Raw genomic sequence first — 16390 nt, 5'->3', positions numbered from 1 at the left:
ATTAATCACTCTAAAAAATAACATTCAATATCAATTCTTCCAGCAATTGATCCTAGTTTTAAAAAAATTGTCTCTCAATATACTCTATTTTTTTATAATGTTCTGTATAGAACATAGTATAAAATAAGTTCATATTTCATCTTTATAAAATGACTAATTTGAGCTTCGAACAGTTAATAAGTCAATATATTTTTAAAAAAATAGATTCAATATTTTTTAGTTGTATTCTCCATTGTTATATGAGAAAGCTTAGATAATAAAATGCAATTCGCTAATTTGATGGTGAAGAGTGGTGAATTTTTTCTCTGTATTTTTCATTTTTGTGAGTAATAAAAATAACTGTTTGATATAATTAATGGAATGTTTTAATTTAAAACTTTTTGTACTAAATTGAAACAATAGTAAAATATTTTATATGAAACGTGTAATTACCCTGTTTAATTGTGTCACTGTTAATGTCACTGTCATTAGTGCGTGGATTTCAAGTAACTTGGAAATATTCCATTTGTGAGAAATTGTTTGATGCTGAAACTCTTTAAAAACTAAGTTGTAGTTATTGATTTGGTCATTATAATCTTATGATGATTACGTTGCATTTACTACAAACTTCAAATGATTATGAGCAATTAATTGAGTAGTGCAAGAAAGAAGGAAGAACGAGAAAATTTGAACACCACTTAATAAAAAAAGTGGTCATTCATATTTCTTATATTAAGATAGAATAATATGAAATGGAAATGGAATATAATTCTAAGGCAAAAGGGACATTCTTTTGAGTGGAAGACGGCGTTGTTTTGTTGAAAACAAATGATTTTGACTTCCTATCTAATTCCCCACTCCATCAAATACATGTTGAAACAACTATTGTTGGTGTTGAAATTTTTGGCCCCCTGTCTTTAAATTTGTCTTTGTCAATTTTGCATTTAATAATTGTGCATGTACACTGTATGCATAATTTCAGTATATGCCATAACTTATGGATTATTTAGTAGTATTAATTTTATATTAAAGAATTATTGGCACTTTAATAGTGTAATGTGAACTATGGTAAAAGAATGCCATTTCAATAATGAGAAAGTATCTTTAATCTTTTTAAAAACTTTATTGTGAACATGTCATTATCAATCCCACGTAACTGAGCTAGCTAGTGGCGAATCGCCAATAAGTGAAGTGTTGAAAAGTTGCTTTGTTAAATATAATTGTGCCGGCAACGATGACTGTTTTTGAGTACTACTCTTTTGTTGAGTTAAACGGTTTTGGGAATTAATTTATTCAATTGCAACAATCATAACGAAGAAATGATTAAGCAAGCACATGAACATAGCTTTGAAATAATTAAATATGAACATAGCAAAAGATTCACGATAGAGCAACATAGCCATTTTTGAGGGCGAATGTAGAAAAAAATAATATAACATGTGCATTAATAAGAAAAGGGATTTCTTGTCACTCCATGCATACACGTTACATTCGAAAGGGAAGGGTGCATTCTTGATCGCTCATCGAAAAGTCTCGCTATTTGGCTTTCGGCTTTCGTACAATACGCTAAGAAACACGAATGTGAAGAAATTGAGTAGAAACATCGAACAAAAACACATCCAAAGCAATATTATGAAAGCATCATATCTCTGAGGATTGGAATGAAGCATTGAAGAGGAGCACTAGCAAGCAAAAGAAAGAAGAATGATGGTGTACTATTTATGAAGAAGCCATGGAAATGAAACTAAGAACTAGGAAGCAAGTCTCCAAGCAGAGGTAGCAACGAGTGGCCTCGTATGCCATCCAAGCATCAAACAGCCATGCCTCTCCTCAACCCTATACCCATCCCCGCCGCCGAAAAGCTCGAGCAGCATACTCGCCTGCTTGTGCGCGTTCGACCCAATGTGGACGGCCTCAAACCCGGCCGCCCCAAGCCTCCTACGCCACTGCCCCAGCGTCTCGTGCCTCTCCACCCGGTCCGCGCCCTCGCACGCCACCACATTGCATATCTGCCTCCCGAGGTAAATCTCGCTCATCACCCTATCCTCGTCACTCCCGCCCCCGCAGCTCTCCAGCGAATCGAACAGCGTTGAGTAGTAATGAAGCGCCTCCGTGAACCGATCTGAGAACACGCTCCCGTTGTGATTCGCCTCCTGCTCCACCACCGTGAAGATCTCCGGCTTCAACTCTGTCACAACTCGCAAAACTGTTTCGATCGCCCCGGGCCGAGCTAGCAACGGGTGGAGGTCGAAGATCGAATTTACAGCAACCGTTTCGCCTTCTCGTCTCTCCAGCAGCGCTGCGGTCAGATCCGCTAGCGAATTCGTTACCAGTCCTCTGTATTCGAACTCCACGTTGATTGAATTAGCTAATTGGCCTAATTTCCGTCCGATTTCCTTCAATTGATCGGTGTTATCGGTTGACGGCGGCCCCACCGCCGTCAACCGGAATCTCGGAGGTCCCCCCGGCCTCAGCGCCAACGCCTGGAGCAGCGGCGGCCACTGCATCCCCTGCTTCATACTGAAATCAACAACGTGGACTAAATCTCTACCGGCGAAGGATTCCAAAATCGCTTGATTCGCAGTGAAATGCGCGAATTTCAGATAGGGGCACGTCTCGTAGAAATGCATCTGGAGCAGATCGGTGAAGGCGGAGTCCGGATACAATCTGTAAATTCGCCTCGCCAAAGCTTCAGCGAAATAGGTCGCGACCTTCCGCATCGCACCGGCTTGCGACACCGCTAGAAAACCGATGTTCTTCACCAGCGCTTCCGCCAGTTTGAAATCCTCCTTCTGCACAGCCTCCGCGCACGCCATCAGCGAGTGAACAAGCCTGATTCCGTTCTCCTGCGAGTCAACCATCACAATCGACTCGCTCGACTCAGTCTCCTGCGGCGAAAGCTTCAATTTCTTGGCCGGAGATGGGGGTTTCGCCCTAGGGTTAGGGTAGACCGCTTTTCCCGGTATGGCAGTGAGATCCGACCCGAAATCAGAGTCCACAGCCATTCTATTGACGGCGGAATCGAAATCCGGAGTAGGATTGAGGCCGGAAATCATGGATTCGAGCCAGGAGAAGAGATCGGAGGGGTTGTAGTGAGTGGTGTCGGAGGCGAGCTGAGAGAGGCCGTCGTTTTCAACGCTGCACATGACCTGCTCCAGGTGCTCGATCTTTTGCGCGACGTCGGCCATGTCGGAGGGCTTGACGCTGTAGCCGAGGACGGCGAAGAGTTCGTCGTCGGCGTCACAGAGCCACATCGGGGGCTTGGAGGAGGAGCTGCAGCTGCTGGAGAAGTTGTCGTGATTGGTAAGCTCCCGCTTCATCCTCAGCTATTGCGGCGGCTGAGGTAGTGATTTGTGGAGGAATAGCTCAAAACAAGTGGTGGAGAAGGAGGAGAAGCAAGGATTGGAGAAGAGGTGCTTGGTTTTTTGACATATGAGGTATGATTTGGGAGCAGATGGAGAGTTTGTGGTAAGAAAATGGATGCTATTGGAGACTAGGAGAAGAGAGAAGAGAGAAGAGAGAGAGAGGCGCGAGGCTCAACACTGAATATTATTATTGCGGACTGTACATAAACAGATCGGCCAGATAAGATTAATTTTTTCCTTATCCTCTTTTTACTGTCAGTAAATCTGAAAAAGCACGAATCCGTGGATAGATCGGAACTACACTGATTTTTACTCTCTCAAATTCATTAAATGTTATCCATTTTTGTCATTTTGGTCGGTCCACATGTCCCCTTTTTTTTTTGTATAAATAAACCACACTCTCCACTAACTCATTACACTAATATTTTATTATAAAATTAATATATAAATGTGATACCTACCGTCCACTAACTCTTTTCACTCACTTTTATTCCAATTTCTTAAAATTCGGTGGCGAGTTAAACTTGGACAATATTTTTTAATCGAGAATCGTCATTGAGCTTTGATTTTGGCGTAAAATTCGAGAGAAAAGAACATTAGGAAAACATAGAAAAAAGCTAAAACTAGTTAAAATGCCGGTTTTAAACCAGAATCATGGATTAATTGTTCAAAATAGGTACTATTGAATATATTAACAAGCTGATTCGGTTATGTTTTTGTTGGAATTGGAATAGATGAAAGTATATCAAATGGGTTAAGGCTACAGCTCTTAATTTTCAGTTATAAAATGGGTTGAAGGTAATAAGAAATTGTTGGTGTTAAAATTGCTAGCATCATGTGCATTTATTTTGATGTGCAAGGTATGATGAAGGGATAAGCTTCGGTTGTTATTTTATGATTCGTTTGTTTTGACATTACTAAAAATTCGAGCATGGTGCCCTAATTTAACACTATTAACGAAATGAACAAAACACAATGAGGACGGTTTAGACATTTTATAATTTATCCATTATATTTTTTTAAAAAAAGTGAACAAATAATTACTACTCCAATAAATAAGATATGGTACTCCATCTGTTCCTTGTTAATTAATTCACTTCTTTTTTAAGACGAAGATTAAGTAATAAACGTTGTGTGTTAAGAGAGGTGAGAATAAAGTACGTGAGAGAATAAAGTATGAGAAAATATTAATTTTTGCCAAAAATAGAAATAACTTAGTTATTTTGGAACTTTGTAAAATGAAATAAATGACTCAATTGACAAGGAACGAAAATAGTAATAGTATCTATATTACTATCTACTACTCAATCTGTCCCACAATAATTGTCACTCTTATTATGGGCAAAATATAAAAAAAAAAGTTGGTTGGAAAATTAGTTAAATGTGAGACCCACTTTTTATATTGGTTTTATAATAAAATATGAGAGGAGTGAGTTAGTGGAATGTGAGACCTAATTACCATTTATGGTAAAAATGAAGTGCGACAATTATTGTGTGACGGATCGAAATGTAAAAGAGTGAGGCGGGGGATTAGTATATATTAAGTTAACTCAGTTTAATTAATATTTTTTTTTGCTTATTTATTGAGTAATCACTTTATTAAATCTGAAGCGAATAAATAGTTTCATTTTTCAAATTAGACTCGCTTTGATTATTTTAACCCAAACTAATTTATTAGTCCCACCGTTCTGATGTTGGTTTGAATAATTTTGAATTGTGAATCGGCATTTGACCATCTATTTTGGCCCAAAATGGGAGAAAATTGAAAAAAAAAATGTATTCAAAATTTGCAAGAAAAATGCTACTCCCTTTATTCCATCTAAGATTACTTTTTTGACACGGAGATTAATAAATTGTGTTGAATGAGTTAAATGATACGGAGTAATAAATTTACACCTCATTGTATTATCAATATTTTAAGTCAACTCTGTTTACATTATATTTTGCTAATTTAAGGTTTAATTAACCACTTTATTAAGTCAACTATGTAGTGTACTCAAAGGGCTAGTTTTTCACATTACTTTAGTAGGATATAGATTCGCAAGTTTTCAACAAGCTACTCTTTGACATTCTAACAGTATTTACGAAAAAAATGGACATTGAATGCGATTAAATTATAAGTGGAAGATGTCACACAATAATATTAACCCAATCTGAGTAATTTAAATAGATTTCATTTAATGTGACATTTACTATTCATATAGGCAAATAATAAAGCCGGTCTATTATTTATTGCTACGAAATTCATAATAAGGTCCGATGAATCTATCAATCAGAACACGCGCAGTCAGGTGGCCGGCAAGCGGCGGCGCCGCCGCATTTCGGAGCATAGATTTGTTAGGGAAACCTGCATGTATTGGATTTGAGGCCACGTAGTTATGATGGGTCTTAAATGAATTAATTAGATGCATTATTGTTTCTAGTACTTTCCGATCTATTTCAAGTGGAAATTATAGGTATAAAGTTTTTGATTGAGACGTGGCTAATATTTGTTTATTAATAGAATAGAGAGGTACTACTTGGATAAACTACTTACTCCTGGATAATAGTTTAAATCTTGAGTTTTAGTCATGTAAATTGTAACATTTTTTATTCGATATTGGAACGGCATAGTTTTGATCGATAGCGTGTTGTACTCGTGGTCTCCGGTCTATATTTTTCGATCAGTGTAAAAGTGCTCAAAATTAGGAACTAGCGGATAGAGTTCGCAGAAAATAGTGTCAATTCAAACAATACAGAATCAACACATTATACCAAATTAAGAACAACAGTGACGTATCACCGATTGTTTTACTACTTGTTGTAATGGCTTTAATTTTTGCTGTTTATCTGGATTGTTATATGGAGCTCAAGTTCATCGCTCTCTTGGTTAATGAAACGTTTTATTATTATAAAAAACACATAGCAATATCTCGTCTACTTCTTTTATCAATATATCGATATCGCAGCACAATCTCCTTTTTACAATAAAGTGGGAAAAAAATGATTATTACCAAAAACAAGAAAAAGAATAACCAAGATGGCTAAACGAAGCATTTAAATAGGACCTATATTGCCCCATCTAAAAATACCTAAGAAAATTTAAAGCGAACATGATCTAGTCCTTGTTTGTTGGATCATCATATTCCTTAAGCTTTGTTGTACCAATCATTTTCAATTGTAATTGTCAATGGATAAAATTCTCTTTTACCTTTAGGGTCACAAGGAGTGAATATTTGATTAGATTAAAACTAAATACTCTTAAAATCTTAATTTACCTTTTAGTCTCGCCAATTTGCACTAATTGATACATTGAAAATCGGCATAATACGTGATTTAATATAAAATGTATATTATTTATATTGTAAATAAAGATGAATTAACAATCAATAAGGGCACCCGCAACGCTGTGCCGTTGCGGTTCCTATGCCGTTCCGGCGGAACGGTTCCGCGGTGGCACGCGTTGCAGGCTCCGTTCCGTCGCCATTCCGTGCCCATGCCGTTCCTATGCCGTGTCGCGTTCCGTTCCGAAGGAATGCGGAACGAAACTTTCCGCCACGCGCCGAGGCGACGTGGCGGCCTCCCATTCGACGCGTGAAGCCCACTCGCTGCCCCGCGAGTGGGCTTCGTCCCGGTGACGCAATAATTCAATTTTTTTTAAAAAATTCGAATTTAATAAAAAAAAATTGCAACGGTAATGTGACCGTTTTTTTATATCCGTTTTGTATTTTTTTTTATTTACTCTATAAATACTCATATTTCATACTCATTTCAATCACAAACACACATCTATTCCTCTCTATTTCCACCCCAATTTTCATCTCAAATCAACTCTGCTTTCCTTCTCCCAAATTTAATCAAACTAATGGATCCTTTTGAACAAATGCGTCAAATATTGCAACAATCACTTGAAGAAGATCGACGACGGGAGGCCGAAGAAGCCGCGCCGCCCCAACGACGCTCCCGTACGTACATCCATCGTAACCGGGAGGAAGCCGCTGCAAGGTTAGTACGCGACTACTTCTGCGATAACCCGGTTTGGGGAGATACGTACTTCCGTCGCCGTTTCCGCATGGGGAAACCTTTATTTCTCCACATCGTGAATACTTTGGCAGCCCGGGAAGAGTTCTTCTAGGAAGGGTACGACGCGGTCGGCTGTCCCAGCCACACGACACTGCAGAAATGTACTGCAGCAATCCGCCAGCTTGCGACTGGACAAACGGCCGACATGTTCGACGAATACCTCCACATCGGAGACAGCACTGGGCGAATGTGCTTGCTCAAATTCTGCAAAGGCGTCCGGGCAGCCTTCACCGACGAATTTCTCCGGAGGCCAAGCACGACAGATTGTCAGTTCCTGCTCAACCTTCACGAAACAGTGCACGGATTCCCCGGGATGCTCGGCAGCGTCGATTGCATGCACTGGCAATGGAAGAATTGCCCGGTGGCGTGGAAGGGGTCCTACACGAGCGGCCACAAAGGCACCCACCCAACCGTTATACTTGAGGCCGTTGCCGACTACCACCTTTGGATCTGGCACGCGTACTTCGGGGTCCCCGGGTCGAACAACGACGTAAACGTGCTCAACCAGTCCGGCCTCTTGACCGAAGTTTTGGATGGTAAAGCGCCGGCCATCAACTTCGTCGCCAACAACCGGCTTTATAAAATGGGGTACTATCTCGCCGATGGCATCTACCCGAAGTGGCCTACCTTCGTGAAGACGTGCAGTGGGTCTGCGAACCCAAAGCAGGCTCTTTTTGCGCAGAAGCAGGAGGCTGCTCGCAAGGATGTGGAGAGGGCGTTCGGGGTTCTCCAAGCGCGCTTCAACATCATCAAAGCCCCGGCTCGTACGTGGTTCATGGAAAACATGGTCGACATCATGTATACGTGCATAATCTTGCACAACATGATTGTCCAAGACGAAGGACCCGAGGCGGGAAATTGGTTCGACGACGAATCCCTCAGAAGCTCAACCGCAAGTAGTCCGCCTCGAAGTGGAGCGCATCCGTCTATACAAGAACGGTTATCTATTCGTGCAAGGACACGCGACTCTAGTGCCCACACCCAACTCCAACAGGATCTAATTGAGCACATTTGGGCAAATTTTGGCGGATGAAATTATTAAAATTGTGTACTTTTATTTTTTTAGGATTTTAATTGTGTGCTTTTTATTTTTTTAGGATTTTAATTGTGTGCTTTTTATTTTTTTAAGTTTAAGTTGTAATTTTTTTTAATGTTGTGTGTTTTTTAATAAAGTGTATTTGTTTTTTAATAAAGTGTGTTTTTTTAATTGAATTTAGTTGGAAATAAAAAAAAATGAAATTGAATGAATAGTAATTTAAGGAACGGTTAAGGAACGGTTAAGGAACGGAGGTTGCAGGTTCCGTTCCTTAGTTAAGGAATGGAGTAAAAAAGTACAGTGGGACTCTCAAATAATGGTTTAAGGAACAGTATAAGAACAGCGTTGTGGATGACCTAATAAACATGAAGAATGATTGATCAGTTAGAATTATTTGGCGCCGCTTATCTAATAGGCGAACATTCCTAACCACGCTGTCGGACTTTATAATGTGTTTAAATTAATATAATACGTATATGCCAACTCATTGTATATGCAAACAATGTTGTATAATATTCAACGTATATGTATAGAAAAAAAATAGAAGAAACCATTATTTTGTGATGTACGTATCTTATAATTTTAGTTACTCGAATTTGTTGACATCTTTTTTTATATAATTCACGTATTAGCCGTGTTTATTTTATTTTGTATATTTAGTTAAATTCTAGAATCTTAAACTTATTATTGATATTATTAAAATTTAATTTGTTATTATATTCACTTATTTGAAGTAATATATAGAGAAAATGAACAAATCGACATTTAAAAGAAAGTTATGAATTAATGCCGTCAATAATTGTTTTTAAGATATTATAATATAGTAACAAATAAATAGAGTATATAAAACAAAACAAAAATGCTCATATGGACTAATCGAAAAAACAGTGCTTACAATGGCGCTAAGTGTATTAACATGACAAACACTAACAAAAAAATCGCAAAAGCCTATTTTGCATTGTTTGCAAAATACTTACAATTTAAATTATAAGACAATTAATTAAGTAGGAATTATCTTATTCGCATTTTTAGGAATTTATTTGGATTAACTTTAATATTTTCCAATTACATACTCCTACGTACTTTATATTGGTGATGAAAACAAAGCTACGTAATGTATGCGCACGAGTCATTTTCAAATACTAAGTTACGTTTTGATTTGACTTTGAATGTTTAACCAATTTCAAATGTGTTAGAAATCAAGTGAAGAAATCAACGAAAGTAAACAAGGTTTAACTTCTCCTGAAATTAAATTCGATCAAATGTGTGTGCAATGTAATATGCATATCCTCTTTCCCAGTTTAAGATTCAATCAACCCTATAAAGCAATTTATGATACTTGAATTTGAATTTGGCTCGCGTTATTTTGTCTCTAACTAACATTGTGTTACATTGTTCGGAATTTGGACAACGATAATGCTATCGGGAGAAATGAATTGCTGGAGGAATGTTGCCCCTCCAAGGGCACAACTACGTGTTCGGTTTGGGCGGGGGAGGCTCAAAACTGATAGAAATCCATGGGTTTCATCCTGAGCCACAGGATTTCCATGAGTCCTTACCGCCGCCGAGTCCTTTCCAGATTCGACTTCGATTGCTGCCTTGTCTCTGTCGCCGGAATTGGATACTATTTCGGTATATGATGGTTGTTGGCGACGCGTGACGGCGGGGGTAGGTTTCTTCCCGGCGTAGGCAGCCGCTGGCTCTCTCCTAGCGGCGGCGGCTGCTGCTTGTTCCGCTGATCTTCTTTCGGTGGCTGGAGGGGCTGATTCTCTCCCGACAGCAACATTGAGGGAGGATGTTGATTCTCTCCCGGCAGCGGCGGTATGTTGTTCGTTGCACCGCTGGTAGGTTGGTTTTTTGTATTGAGCAATCAGCTTTGATATGCATTCAAGGATTGATTCCGAATCGAGAATCTGTGGTATTTGGATTGTACTCACGATTTTTGTATTTGTGAAATTTTCTGCGGAAGGTGTCAAGCTAGTGACCGATCCACGGGATCGACACTGCTCTGATACCATGTTAACAATGGTAATCGAGAGACTTAAACAGGCTGTGCATATTGAAAGCTATTGGAGTGAAGAATGTGTTTATTTCAGTGTGTATAGTCCATCGGTTCTTCCTCTATATGTAGGGAAGATTACAACATATTTTAGGAATAAAATCAATCTATTCTAGGACTTGCTATTACAAATCAATTTCACATCTTTCTCCATTAATGTCGTTCATCCCACTAATGTCGCATCTGCTTTTGGCGACATGAAAAAAATATTCCCACAACTATTAACGGTGGCTTAGGCCCTCCATCATCAACAAAATCATGGCCCTGCCTTTGGAAGGGTGAGATGCAAGCAGTTTTATCACATGGTAATTTTCTGATATCCATACAAACATAGTGATATAAGGCTTCTGATAAAGGTAAAGATAGTTGCTTGTTTTAAGTTATCAAAGACACATTATACATTCATCTTCTCTTCATGTGAAGCAAGTATCACAGCAGATGATCATAAGGAAGCAACAACCATCACAATCCAGACTGCTATACAAGCAATGGCTAAGCAACCATCATCTCCCCTCATTGCTCTTTTCCATCCATATTTGATCAAATTGAATTATCTTTCTTAGGTATAATATGTATGAACTATAAGGTTAACACTACTTCTGATGAAAATGAGAAGCTTGACCTTCACTATTGTGGTGCATGGGATTCTTGAACTAATCTTATGTTGTTTGATAATTTACTTGTAGAGAGGCCAAAGAGTTGAGGCTAAATTATGAATTGGATATACATGAAACAAATAGGGTGTGCTATTCATACTTCATAGTCCTCAGGTTGAGCCCATGGATACTTCAAGAATCCACCCTTGATCTCTGAAGGATTCTCTGGCACAGACCAAGGATACTTCATTGCTGGATCTCTAGGGAATTTTCTGAAGTTGAGGAATGGTGCCCAAAGCAGCACTCTGCCACACAACCCGAAAACAATGATATATGATAAATTTACAACCAAAGAGAGAGTAGTGCACCGGACAGGCGAACATCGCTTACCCCGGAAAGAAGAGGAAGACAAACATGAACTGCACATACATCTCAAGCAGATTCCTCTTGTACCATCTCCTCCTCAGCCAGTTCATGATGATGGGCTACAAACAAACAATCACTCAACATTTCACCTACACATATATATGTAATTGATGCTAATAACTCACTGGAGCAACAAGGAAGTAGATGAAGGCTGAGATTCCAGATTGGATCAGAATCCACACCAAATCTTCTCCTTCATTATTCATCCCGGTAACAGCAAAAGCAGGCTCTGCCACCTGTTCAAACACTTGAAATTTGAAACAAGCCAATGAATGAAATGAAATGAAACCAAATACAAGAATGATCATACAGCTGCCAATGCTCCTCCAACTTGAAGGGCAAGGCCAAGAACTCTGCTTGTGCATTTTGAAATCTGTTTCTTTTGTTGGGGATGTTTTTGTTGACATGAAATGGAGAATGGATGATGATTGGGAGGATTGAGAGAAGGCAAGGCCTTGGGGATGCTGAAGCTCAGTCTCAATGAGCTGCTCATTTCTCAGCCAATTGTCTTTTTTCCTTATCTTTCTCACTTATAAACATTATGTATTCAGAAAATAGCAATAAAGATTCAATTTTTAAGGAGAAAAATACATTATTCTAGAAGCCATTTCTTTATTTATTTTCTTTTGTAGAAAGTAGAAACGCACCTTTCATTACTGGGTACCTAAAAAAATCCTCTCTTGCAAAAACCCAATTTCAAAGAATCACCGTTACCGTACCACTTAAACCCTGAAATCATTTCCTAGTGTTTCAATTTTGCTACTTTTGCTAACTCGATATGAGCTCGACAATCCCAACTCATTTGAAATTCAAACCCCCAAATCCTGTTTGCTCAGTTTTTACAAGACCCTCAGTGTATTGTTTTCGTTTTCAAGGAAGGAATCCCATGCTATTTTGCTCTAGATTTTCTGTGCTAACAAGGGCTTGCAGCGATGGTGGTAAAGCTGAGATTTTTTCTCCCAAAAAGGTGTCTTCAGCTTCTGTAAGAATCCTAATCATTCATAGTTTACTTCGGCTTTTATCTGCTTGCATATTTCTTTATTTTGTGTGTATTTGAATATGAATGATATTTGGCTTACTTGCCCCAATTAGCATGCTATTTCGAGGATTCTTGATCTTGTTATAAGGTTTTGTTCACTGATAGCCTTATTTTGAGTAGTTAATCGACATATATTTTTTATTGCAGATTGCTTAATGGCTGTTTTGGAACTAGAAATAATTCACCTTTTAATTTCAGGATGATGAGACATTGAGAAACAGCTCATCTAGTTCCAGTGATGGTTACATTGCGTTGTTTATACGCATGCTTGGATTGGACAACGATACTTTGGATAGAGAGCAGGCTGTGGAAGCTCTCTGGAAATATTCACTTGGTGGAAAACAATGCGTTGATAACATCATGAAATATCCAGGAACTGTCAACCTTGTTGTAAACCTTCTAAAGTCGGACTCAGATTCTGCGTGTGAATCGGCTGCTGGTCTTCTAAGGGTTATATCATCGACCAATCTTTATAGAGACGTAGTAGCTGAGAGTGGTGCGATAGAAGAGATGACTGTCCTGTTGACACGTCCTTCCTTGTGTTCGAATGTATTGAAGAACCCTTGTGTTTGTATTTAGATGCTCTCTTTCGTTGATTTATGGTGTTTGTGAAGCTTGAGAAAATATATGCAGGTTAAGGAGCAGACGATGTGTACTCTGTGGAACTTGTCTGTAGATGAGGAGGTCAGTGCTCGAATGACTAGCTCCGAGATCCTTCCTCTACTCGTCAGATACTTGGTGGATGAAGATGTTAAAGTCAAGGAGGCTGCTGGTGGAGTTTTGGCTAATTTAGCATTGACGCAATCGAATCATAAACTACTGGTTGAAGCTGGAGTTATTCCGAAATTGGTGAGACTAACTTCTTTGCCTCTATTTGTTTTGAAGCTAGAGTTATTCCGAAATTGGTTATTGGAATAACTCTACGTGCCCTGTGCAGGCAAAGCTGTTGACAGCTGATGAGGAAGAATCTAAAGTGGTTCGGAAGGTGGCAAGAAATGCGTTACTAGAACTTGTTAAAGACGAGTATTACAAAATACTTGTCATGGAGGAAGGTCTAGTTCCGGTGCCCTTGGTAGGTGCTGCAGCATACAAGTCTTTTAGGCCAGCTTTGTATTCGTGGCCTTCTTTACCCGATGGCACAACGATTGAACAGGGTTCCAAAAGTCCTTCTAGATATGGTGCTTCAGAGCTGCTACTTGGATTAAGTATTGAAGAGAAGAATTCCGACTTAGAGGAGGCAAAGATGAAAGCAGTTGTCGGACGAACGCAGCAACAGTTTCTTGCTCGTATAGGAGCAATTGAACCTGAGGATGATGGTAAATCTAACAGTGAATCTTCGTCCAGTCATAAAGTCACACTTTTGCCATGGGTGGATGCCGTTGCACGCTTGGTTTTAATTCTCGGACTTGAAGATGAGTCTGCTATTGCCAAAGCTGCAGGGTCGATTGCTGATGCATCTATCAATGAGCATATGCGTGTCTCGTTTAGAGAAGCTGGTGCAATCAAGCATCTTGTTCAGCTGATTAACCATCCTTGTGACGATGTCAGAATGGCTGTAATCCGAGCTTTGGACAGGCTGTCTATCAGGTAGTACTATATTACTGATTTGCATGTGATACAAGAAATATCGAACGAGAGGTCTTTTTCTGTTTTCATTCTAATTCGTGCATAACTTATTTTCTGGTAGACTTTACAGTGGTTAGGGAGGGAGCAGCAGCATTTTCCAGCCATTTTTTAGTCTCGAGTTTTGTAAAATTTGATGTTATACATAACACGTATGATAATGAATGCGCACATATAAGACCTATGTAGGTGCACCCAGTAAACATTATGTTCGTGATTCAAACCAGTCTAGATATGTATCCTTTATTCTGTTCTTGAATCGTATTACTGTCATATGACCAGTCTAGATATGTATCCTTTTTTCTGTTCTTGAATCGTATTACTGTCATATGTTGACGGTTTGCGTTGAATCTGTTTCTCAACTTGACAGTGAGTTTCCGTGATGTTGTAGTGAGGAGTGGCTGGAAATGAACTTTTTGAATGATTCATTCAATCCATTTGATCTTTCTCTATATTCACTATATTGAATCTTGCATTTTGCATCTCAATTCAGCAATTATGTGTGCCAGACTATCCAAGCAGAAGGCGTTTTGCATCCTCTCATTAATTTGCTAAAGCAGCAGTCTAAATCAGATATCTCCCATAGCTCGACTTCAACGGTAGTGCTCGAGTTTATCCTCTCTTGAGTATTTTATATGTTGGTTACTTGAGTAAGAATTTTTTAACTGCAGATTCTCAATATCCTCACTCGGATTCTAGACCCTAACAAAGAGCTGAAAGCGAAGGTCTGTCCGTATTAAATATTAGAAATATTAAATTATTTCAACACCGTTCTTTTATGCAGCAGTTTGTCTGAAAATTGTATACTTCAGTTATATGATGGACCAGTAAACGGGTTGAACAAAGGATTGCGTTCGACTGAAACTCCTGCATCACTAAACACTCAAGATACGATCTCAGCTGAACCGATTTTCAGGTTTTCGCAAGCATTTTTAAACTTTTCCAAGAAAAACACAGTTGGTTTCTTATAATTATGCTACTGTTCTATACGTTATCAATACGCTCGTGAATTTAATTTATTATCCCATGTCATGAAAATGTCGATCTTGTTGATGTTATTGCAGCATTGTCTTTTTCTTGCACGATAAATTTAAAAGCACCTATAGTAACATAGTTTTTGTACAAATAACCACTTTGACAGCACGGAGAGCGTTGGCGTGGGAGAGCTGGTCGATTCTGGCTTGCTGTCTTGCCTCGTCGACATCTTGAAGACACCAATCCCTGATCTGCAGAGGAAAGCTGCTTCCATCCTCGAGTTTGTTGTGGTGATCGAGGAGCCTAGTGTAGAAAAGCTACCCTTGCCTGGTATTGTATCTGGCCTAGAAGCCGTTTTTCGTCAGAAATCTATAACAGGTAAAAATTCGTTGTTACTGGTAACGCGTCACTTGGCAAAGTAGCGAAATAACGATCTTGATTTGACAGAGGAGGAGAATGATAGAGAAGTGCACCTCTTGGAAGTGGAAGAAGCCGGTCTAGCAGTATCTGCAGCGTCACGGCTGCTCACAAGATTGCTCAACTATCAACAGTTTTGCCAATCTCTGGATTCGGGTAGTTTCACAAAGCTGCTTCGATCAATCCTCGTATCGAGTATCCCCCTCCAATACAAAGAATGGGTTGCTGCCTGTCTTGTGAAACTGAGCTCGATACATCCAGACCCCGTTAACGTAGAGGTGACGACACTGCACGAAAGGATCCCGAGGCTGATAGAAGAGATGGAAAGCTCATTTTCCCCTCAAGTACAGGAAAGCGCGGCGATGGAGCTGAACCGGATAATATCTCAAGGGACGGTGGATTCCAGCAGAGCCATTGCTCGTGGCGGAGGGATATTCGCAGTGGTGAAGCTGATGGAGATGGGGAGCGAGGAGGCAGTGGAGGCCTGCTTAGCCATACTGTACAACTTGAGCATGGATGCAGAGAACCACGCCGCGATTGTAGCAGCCGGAGCAGTTCCGGTCTTGAGGAGACTCGTGCTCTCGGATAGACCGCAGTGGATGCGTGCTCTTCGCTTGCTTCGAACTCTGCCCACATCATATGATTAGCTTCTTAGTTAGTTAGTTAGTTACATATGTTTTTTGTTACCAATCATTTTGATACATAGGTTGTTGAGTTGTAGTTGGAGATATTTGGATGTGAGTGGGGTCCATATACATTCCTTGTGATTTTCATCAAATAATCCAAAATTTTATCTCAACTTGTTATCATTCT

At 39.4% G+C, this 16390-nt stretch overlaps 3 protein-coding genes across 4 annotated transcripts; 1 reads left to right on the top strand and 2 right to left on the bottom strand.

Moving 5' to 3' along the window:
• Positions 1-1397: 1397 nt before the first annotated feature.
• Positions 1398-3540, bottom strand: LOC121783017 (DELLA protein GAI1-like). Its single transcript, XM_042181051.1, has one exon. It carries the CDS (start codon positions 3297-3299, stop codon positions 1731-1733), a length of 1569 nt encoding a protein of 522 aa, XP_042036985.1. The 5' UTR covers positions 3300-3540; the 3' UTR covers positions 1398-1730.
• A 7561-nt stretch (positions 3541-11101) lies between these two features.
• Positions 11102-12058, bottom strand: LOC121782262 (NAD(P)H-quinone oxidoreductase subunit L, chloroplastic-like). Its single transcript, XM_042180023.1, has 4 exons — positions 11834-12058; positions 11649-11759; positions 11488-11582; positions 11102-11402 (listed from the first exon to the last, which is right to left on the bottom strand). The coding sequence occupies exons 1-4, from the start codon at positions 12014-12016 to the stop codon at positions 11252-11254; spliced, it is 540 nt and encodes a 179-aa protein (XP_042035957.1). The 5' UTR covers positions 12017-12058; the 3' UTR covers positions 11102-11251.
• Positions 12059-12156: 98 nt separating this feature from the next.
• On the top strand, positions 12157-16383 carry LOC121782261. 2 transcript variants are annotated; one of them, XM_042180021.1, is made up of 9 exons: positions 12157-12505; positions 12761-13111; positions 13196-13411; positions 13500-14149; positions 14679-14784; positions 14857-14910; positions 14998-15101; positions 15327-15538; positions 15608-16383. In XM_042180021.1, the coding sequence occupies exons 1-9, from the start codon at positions 12302-12304 to the stop codon at positions 16222-16224; spliced, it is 2514 nt and encodes an 837-aa protein (XP_042035955.1). In that variant the 5' UTR covers positions 12157-12301; the 3' UTR covers positions 16225-16383. The 2 variants fall into 2 exon arrangements, with proteins under 2 accessions (XP_042035955.1, XP_042035956.1); XM_042180022.1 differs by having other exon boundaries at positions 12710-13111.
• Positions 16384-16390: the final 7 nt, after the last annotated feature.

The sequence above is a fragment of the Salvia splendens genome, chromosome 20, assembly GCF_004379255.2.
Source record: "Salvia splendens isolate huo1 chromosome 20, SspV2, whole genome shotgun sequence".
NCBI classification, from domain to species: domain Eukaryota; kingdom Viridiplantae; phylum Streptophyta; class Magnoliopsida; order Lamiales; family Lamiaceae; genus Salvia; species Salvia splendens.
The sequence above is the reverse complement of the archived record's forward strand: the minus strand, read 5'-3'. Positions and strand labels throughout refer to the sequence as shown.

What these genes read in the sequence shown, in the direction of transcription:
- LOC121783017 (XM_042181051.1), bottom strand. Translation starts at nt 3,299, where the DNA reads ATGAAGCGGGAGCTTACCAATCACGACAACTTCTCCAGCAGCTGCAGC.
- LOC121782262 (XM_042180023.1), bottom strand. Translation starts at nt 12,016, where the DNA reads ATGAGCAGCTCATTGAGACTGAGCTTCAGCATCCCCAAGGCCTTGCCT. An exon ending in TCTACTTCCTTGTTGCTCCA is followed by an intron (nt 11,583 to 11,648) that starts GTGAGTTATTAG and finishes GTTTGTTTGTAG; the next exon opens with CCCATCATCATGAACTGGCT. An exon ending in GTCTTCCTCTTCTTTCCGGG is followed by an intron (nt 11,403 to 11,487) that starts GTAAGCGATGTT and finishes GTTGTGTGGCAG; the next exon opens with AGTGCTGCTTTGGGCACCAT.
- LOC121782261 (XM_042180021.1), top strand. Translation starts at nt 12,302, where the DNA reads ATGAGCTCGACAATCCCAACTCATTTGAAATTCAAACCCCCAAATCCT. An exon ending in AAAAGGTGTCTTCAGCTTCT is followed by an intron (nt 12,506 to 12,760) that starts GTAAGAATCCTA and finishes TTTTAATTTCAG; the next exon opens with GATGATGAGACATTGAGAAA. An exon ending in CTGGAGTTATTCCGAAATTG is followed by an intron (nt 13,412 to 13,499) that starts GTGAGACTAACT and finishes TGCCCTGTGCAG; the next exon opens with GCAAAGCTGTTGACAGCTGA.